The sequence below is a fragment of the Sinocyclocheilus anshuiensis genome, unplaced genomic scaffold (assembly GCF_001515605.1).
Source record: "Sinocyclocheilus anshuiensis isolate Anshui unplaced genomic scaffold, SAMN03320099.WGS_v1.1 scaffold1154, whole genome shotgun sequence".
In the NCBI taxonomy this organism is placed as follows: Eukaryota; Metazoa; Chordata; class Actinopteri; order Cypriniformes; family Cyprinidae; genus Sinocyclocheilus; species Sinocyclocheilus anshuiensis.
Window position 1 is genome coordinate 1,168,799 of NW_015542345.1, and position 7,553 is coordinate 1,176,351.

The following is a 7,553-nucleotide window of genomic DNA, read 5'->3' on the forward strand; positions in this document are numbered from 1 at the left end:
GGGAAAGAAATACTATGGAAGTCAATGGGGACCATCAAGTGTTTGATTACCAGCATTTTTCAAAATACCTTCTTTTACAATATGTCCAACTTAAGAAAGAAACACATACAGGTCTGGAACGACACGAGGGTGAGTAAATGATGACAAAATTTTCAGTTTTGGGTGAACTATCCCTTTAAGCAATATCTTTTGAAGAAGAAGAGTGCTGCTTTCCTGAATATTAGCACAATTCCAAAATGTCATACTGATTATATCCAATTAAAAAACAATAAGTTAATATTAAGTGACACATTAAAAAACAGCCTGAATAGCCCTCCTTGTTAAATAAAGCATAAAAAATAAAGCATCTAATTACTATTACACTTATTGCAAAGAAAATACTACCTTTTTACATAGTGTAAATAGAATCTATGGCTATCTGCACTTAGTGTAAGTTGCATAGTGACAGATGCTATTTACACTTAGTGTAAGTGCCATGTAATGCTATTTGCACATAATGCAAATAACTACTGCCTTTGAGATAAATACACAGAAGACTTGAATGTCTGTGAGCAACCTAGTGCTGTTTGGTGAATGAATCCACGCTTCGAACGAATCGGCTGAGCGAATGATTCAATTACGTTCATAAATCACTTGTTCAATTCCTTGATGAATCGGTCCTTTAGAACAAATCAAATGATTCCATGACTCATTCATTAAGAATGTAATATTTGCCGCCACCTACTGGTGGTTTTAGTTTCATATTTAAAACATAATTGATTTCCCTCCCCATCATTTTATATTTCAGTGTTCAAAATGTTATATTTAAAAAGATAATTGCATAATATTATTTATGCATTTATAAGTTACTAAACTTGAGAACCCTAACAAAATATGTTACAAAATACATTTTAAAGCATGTATTTTGTAATCTGTAGTGAAAGTAACCTTCCCAAAGTAACCTGTGAGCAACCTAGTAGTTTGCAGGGAAGTCGTGGCCTAATGGTTAGAGAGTCGGACTCGTAACCCAAAGGTTGCAGGTTCGAGTCTCGTACCGGCAGGTATTGTAGGTGGGGGGGAGTGAATGTACAGCGCTCCCACCTTCAGTACCATGACTGAGGTGTCCTTGAGCAAGGCACTGAACCCCCAACTGGCTGCCCACTGCTCTGGGTGTGTGTTCACGGTGTGTGTGTTCACTGCTGTGTGTGTGCACTTAGGATGGGTTAAACGCAGAGCACTAATTCCTAGTATGGGTAACCATACTTGGCCACATGTCACGTCACTTTCTTTTCACTTTCAACCCTGGTTATGCACAGAGAAAAAAATGAGGTATGTTTACAGTACTTGTTATCGTTACCTACAGTCATGGTAAAATAAATCACATTTGTTAAGCAAATGTTTTTTACAGGACAATTACCTTTGCTGAAGTAGTCCTCTGTGTCCGGGGTCGACCCTTCTTCCCTTATGTCCTGTGAGGCACTTCTGGTTGTGACACCTGATGTCTCATAATCCTCTGCTCGGCCTTGTACATCGCTGATTGTGTAAGTGCACAATGCCTCTTGAGTTGAAACAGGCACTTTGTCAGGGCTGTTGCACAGTACAAAATTGCTCCTCTGTATTTCACTGTAAGCGGGGGGCGGCATTGTGCTGGCCGAACACATGGGCTGTGCTGAAGGGTCTGACCATGATAGCTGATTTAGATCTTGTTTTAGTCTCTCTGGTGACAATGTCAGTTGCACATCTGTGTACTTTCTGCTGTCTTGTTCTTGCTCAGGACCTTGAGATGACCTTGTCGAAGGGTCTTCTTTTTCAGGAGTAGGGCCTACAGGAGTTCTGAAAGCAGTCATTGCCCAGTAAGTACCAGGACCAAGCCTCTCCTGTCTCACTTTCACTTCCTCCTGGGGAAGAACAACATTTTCCACCGGTGGTACCTGTGATTCACAGAGCTGTGCCGCAGGGGGTTTGTAGGCTGGTGGTTTCCTGTTGTGCCTGTTGCTAGAGGATGGGGCATCAGTTATTACTGTGGGACACTTGGGACGAGTTACTGGATTTGCACTGACCAGATCATACCCTTGGTTCCCTTCAGCTAATCTACAAATAGATCGCAGTTGGACTGATCTAAGAACAGTTGGAGTGATGGCCAAATGGGCTGAGCTGGGTACTGTGCTTGTTGCACTCTCTGAAGTAGAAGCTGCAGTGCGAGCCCCTGCAGCAGCGGCGGCAGTGGCGGCAGCTGCAGTGCGAGCTTCTGCAGCCGCAGCCGCAGCTATGGCAGCTTTCTGCTTATTCTGGTGGAGGATGTGCATCTGATTTCTGTGAGAAAAGTGCTTGCTGTGAAGAGCACTTAGGTCAAGGTGACTGGGGGGTATGGCATGGAAGTCAGTTTCCCTCCTGGAGGAAATGCCTGGGTCTCGGACTGAAAGCTGTGGCTGTTGTAGGGAACAAAGTGAGGACTTCCTTTCAGGGACTTTGGGTTTCCTTTTGCCACTGGTTGGAGACAGGGGCCCTGGGAAGAAAGCGGAGGGGAAGGAAGATGTAGGTGTTTCCGACTGACTAGAATATCCACTGGAAGGGGATGCCAAGCTCACCAACTTTTCAGGGGAAACCAGCTTGAAGTCACCTTCAGGTGGAGGAAGAGTTGGAGAAGTAGGTCTGGACCTGGGTTGACAGGCTTGCATTTCTGCACATTCTGGTGACTTGATGCATTCAATAACAGTTGTACCCGTAGCAGTGCTAGAGTTGGACAGAGGCCGGTAAGGGTCATTTGATTTCAAGTCATTGTGGAGCCAGAGGTCTGCATAGTCAGCTTGCACAGCACCTTCATCCTTGAACGAATGTGTGTCTGAGGAACTGAATGGAGAAGAGCAGTCAAGCATGTCCCTGACATTCTCCACTCCCCATGCGCCAAGTGACTCAAGACCTGCAGTGTCAAGGTGCCCTGCAGAATCATCCAAGTCCAGCTGCAGTTTCATCTCCCCGGAAGACAAGGGCAGCGGCAACTCGCAAGTAATCTTTGGTTCGTCCTGCTCTAGAATGCTCACACCACTGCTTGTTTCCTTTAATGAAGAGCTACGTTTTGGTGGGGGTGGCTTGGCCTTTGGTTTTTTTAAGGAGAGACACGGTCTACCCAGTGTCCTGGTGGCTCTATACTCTGACTGAGTGTATTCACCCATGCCAGGTGCTATATTTCCACTTGGGTCACAGTCAGGGTCAATGGCTGCATAGTTGTAGTAGCTTCTGCTACCCTTAAGACCACAGTCAAAGTGCATGGAGGAATAAAATCCTTCAGTGTCAACGATGTAGTGCATCTCAGATTTTCTAATGGATGCTTGGTCACTGAAACTCTCGTAAGTTTCCCCACTTGAATAACTGGGGCAGCTGACACCACTCTCATCCTCTCTGGAATGCTTTGGGCTGAAGTCTTGGGGACAGGGCTGATCCCGCTGGTCCTGGGTGCAGTTCCACTCACCATCACTAGCAGTACTGACCCCTGCATCATCCATCTGATCAGTAGCCGATGAGGTAAAAGAATTGGATCGCTGCCCCTGTCCTTGTGGCTTGTCAATGTGGTAGGGATCAATTATGAAGCCGGTGGTGTCATCAATGACATGGGATCCAGTATTGAGGGAGAGTTCTGAATCACAGTGTGAGGATCCAGTCAGGGGAGGAGAGGCAGCAGGCGGAAGAGTTTCAGATGTCTGTGACGGGCAAGTGGAGCTGCTTCCACTCCAGTTGCCGCTTGATGACTGGTGATCCTCTTTATGGTCCATCTGACTGCCTAGCACTCCTGAAGTGGAGGCAGAGTGGATGGGGCTGCTGAAAGTATCAGAGCTGGAGGAAATCTCACAGCTCCCCATGTCAACTTTGCGTGGGAGTCTAGATCTGCCTCTCTCAATCCATGTGTGGTCAGGGCTCTCCGAATGCTGCATGCGCTTGAGGCTTCCAAATTGGAGCTCTGGCATGGCCTGGTCATCAGTGCTCTCCTCCTCATCCTTCAGAATTCTCTGTCCTGGACCTGGTAAAAAGTCCTCAGCTTCATACGGAGAGAGTTCTTCATCTTCCTCTTCATCTTCATCATCATCATCATCACTGTCATCTTGGTCCTCATCCAGAAGCCGGCCACCCTCACGTGGTAGACTTCTAGAACGGACACGAGTGGCTGATGCTGCAGCATACACAGTATCAGAGCGATCTGGCAGGGAGGTGATGTTTCCAGTGGAGTGTGAGAGAGAGGCTGGAATTCCCTGACACCTCTGGGCACGGATACGCCTCCGGGATGGAGCAGCAATCAAGAAGTCATCAGTCTGACAGCCAGAGTCCTTGGTGTTCAATACTCGGCCACTCAAAGAGAGCTCCTCATGCCACAATGACTTGTGTGGGTTGGCATGGATGATCACTGTTCTCTCTCTAGCCACAGGTGATTCGTCAGAATCTACAGGGAAATCAGAAAAACAATAATTAAACTAAAAATATATGAAGATAAAATTGAAGAAAATGTGACATGCAGATGTTAAATGAAAACAATAAGTTGCTTTGATGAACTTGGACTTTAGATGTAAAGCATCAGTTGGTCATACCCATGTCTTGTTGAACTCGTTTGGGGATGCCAGTGATCGTTTTTCGCCTCCTGAGTTTCCGGCGTCTCTGTAGAACCGACTGTGAGTGAACAAGAGAGCAGCGAGCACTGGCTTCTCTGTCAAATCCAACACCTGTGAAGAAAAATAACAGTCTCAGAAGTAGTTAAGCTAATGTCATGGATTCCCTTAGTGGGAGAGGGTGATATATTCCACAGTATCAAATAATTTTTGGTTTAATTTTACATACATATTGTTATAATACATGATGCAATATATTGTTGGTGTTTTTAGTTTGTGTTGAATCTGAAGTAATGTTGCTTACCAGAAACATTTATTGGAATGATACAGGATGAAATCACTTGAGAGTCATTCTTTATTCTCTCTTCTGGCATGGGAAGAGGCAGGGCTTTGGACCAGTTGGTCTTTTTGTCCATGGTGGTAGGTACATTGGGAACAGGACATTTAGGCCTATGGCTCATCACTGGCAATTCACCATCTGTTTCTGTGTTGGTTCCAGTCTAATGTGGGATGATGTTAGAACTGTTAAGCTGCACTCAGAACAAGATTGACAATTTATGATCAAATTCACATACTGTAAACACACACCTAAATGTAAAGACAAAATTTTATCTACAGGATCACACGTTTTATACAGTGGCCCCAAAAACCTTCAGACACTTTTGGAGTCATACTTAATGTATGGATTTCACTGCATTAGAAATATCAAAAAAATATCAAAAATAACAAACCAAGTGGCAACTGATGCCTAAAGGAGCCAGTAACTTTTTGGTTACCTACATCCTTCAAAATATCTTATTTTACATTCAAAACAAGAAAGAAATTCTAAGTCAAAGGCAAGTAAATGATTTCATTCTTGGGTGAACTACCCCTTTATTTTTTTCTCAAAACTAACTTAGTTTTTCAATGCAGACATTCATACATAAGTGAGGCTTAAGTGTCCAAATACTTTTTGGGACCAGCTGTATTAAGCAGACATCTACATACATACATGTATTGCCAAATTCCCATTTTTCTGTGTTGATAAGAAATGCAGCTTTGATTATGAAGCAGAGACACATACAGAGAGAAGAAGAATAGATGAAAGAATCAAACATAGGCAAAGAGACAGCATGATTGTTTTTTCTATGGTTGCATGAAAATGTATAAAATAATGTATTTTAATGAAGGCCAGGTTGCACCCTAGGGAGTAAATAATCCAGAAAGGAAATCCTTGGAAAAATCATGAAACAAAATCTGTTTTACTCACACAAAAAGCAGTAGAACAGTATTCAATATTAAGCAAGAACTATAAGGAATGATCTTACCATATCAGAACTCTCTGTGATACTCCAAATGCAATATACCATACAAATATTTCAATATATCTCAATATAATGTAGCAAATGATACTGAGCTGTCCCACTTAACATGGTGCTATTTAACAAATCACATAAACGATCATTTATACAATAGCATACTCTTTAACTGATTCTGCTTATACAGTAAATGCAAACACATCCTTAAGAAGTAATTTACTTTATGATCATTAGGGTTTACTGTAATGATGTTATCAGCAATCCCAAATACATATCTTTTCAGATCCTTCGTAACTGCTACGTATCCTGCTAACTGGATGAATCATTTTCATCTCAAGGAAGTCTTGTTCTACCCTAATCATGTTAAAACAAGAAGAAACAGAAATTATTAGGAGCTAGAGGTAATAAGTAGTCTTTAATGGGACAAAATACCTTTCTAATCCAGGGAATGAAGTAACAACACTGAACAGGGGAGGAGGAACGGAAGCGCTGATACTAAAATTAAAAGATGGAAAACAGAGCTTAACAAATGACAAGAAATGTGCTTGATAAATCAAAATAAATGTCTGATGTGATGTTTCTGAGAAGTCCATGGTGTGAGGGAAAAGGGGTGACATATATGCACACAAAACAACACAGACATGTTCTCTTTTGGAACTGTTTTTTGTGAACAACCTTGAACACTGAGATGTTTGTGGTTCAAGTGTGCAACACATACATGCTGAAATGAAAGGCTGTAATCTGATGGAGAAGGAATTTACTAAATTGAATTGTTATGGAAGGATTTGAATCAATCTGGCACCCATCCAATTATCTTGGCAAAACCTGTACTTTGGTTAAAAAAAAGATAGAGGTCAGGAGCCCTGCTGTCAGATAAAAAAAAAAGAAGAAAGATGTAATTTACCTTTCTGAGGACGGGTTTGAATTCAGCCTCTTTGGCTGGTCTCTCCTGCAGCAGTTAAATGCAATAAGCATAACTGATAAAGATCCCAGAATACCTTTGACCACCTTTAAAATCACACGTAGCTGCCCATTTTACACTTGTGCATTTTACTTTATGAAAATATGTAAAACATTTAAAGATGTAAAACAGAGTACATTATAAATAACATCAATTATAAATAACTTCCTCATTCCAAACACCTAGTATACTGGACATTTTTAAAAATATTTTATTGCTCTATGGCAACATTATGTTGTCAACTTTTAAGTGTTTCTACACAACTCATAGTTAATATTGATTGGTCTTATATAGTAAGAGTTTGTGGCTCATCTTATAAATAAAATCAGCATGTCAGAAAGAAACTCAAGTCAACTTTGATATTTGTCATGTTCATTATTTATGGAGTGTTACTATGATGACAAGGAAGATACTTTTCTCATTCAAGAATTTCCAGTATACTGAACGTTCTGACTTAAGTTACACTTTTTGACACTTTAATGTAAAAATGCATTATAGGGCATGCATTATTATTACATAATTATGTAATCTATATTACTTAAAGGGGTCATATGATGCGATTTAAATGTTTACTTTCTCTTTGGAGTGTTACAAGCTCTTGGTGCATAAAGAAGATCTGTAAAGTTGCAAAGACTAAAGTCTCAAATCCAAAGAGATATTCTTTATAAAAGTTAAGGGTCAGCCACACCCCCCTAAAACGGCTCGTTCTAACACGCCCCC

The 7,553-nt window shown here is 41.5% G+C and overlaps 1 protein-coding gene across 8 annotated transcripts in view; it reads right to left on the reverse strand.

Annotated features, from left to right (window-relative positions):
- nhsb (Nance-Horan syndrome b (congenital cataracts and dental anomalies)) overlaps positions 1 to 7,553 on the reverse strand; it is a 15,570-nt gene that overhangs the window by 5,952 nt on the left and 2,065 nt on the right. For 2 of the 8 annotated variants that reach the window (XM_016489832.1, XM_016489831.1), the window contains 5 exons: positions 6,777 to 6,821; positions 6,305 to 6,367; positions 4,879 to 5,074; positions 4,557 to 4,688; positions 1,397 to 4,411 (listed from right to left, as the gene is read on the reverse strand). In XM_016489832.1, coding sequence (XP_016345318.1) covers positions 1,397 to 4,411; positions 4,557 to 4,688; positions 4,879 to 5,074; positions 6,305 to 6,367; positions 6,777 to 6,821 — 3,451 coding nt within the window. Of the gene's footprint in view, positions 1 to 1,396; positions 4,412 to 4,556; positions 4,689 to 4,878; positions 5,075 to 5,565; positions 6,282 to 6,304; positions 6,822 to 7,553 lie in introns of those variants that run through there. The other 6 variants (XM_016489835.1, XM_016489833.1, XM_016489834.1 and 3 more) reach the window with 5 other exon arrangements.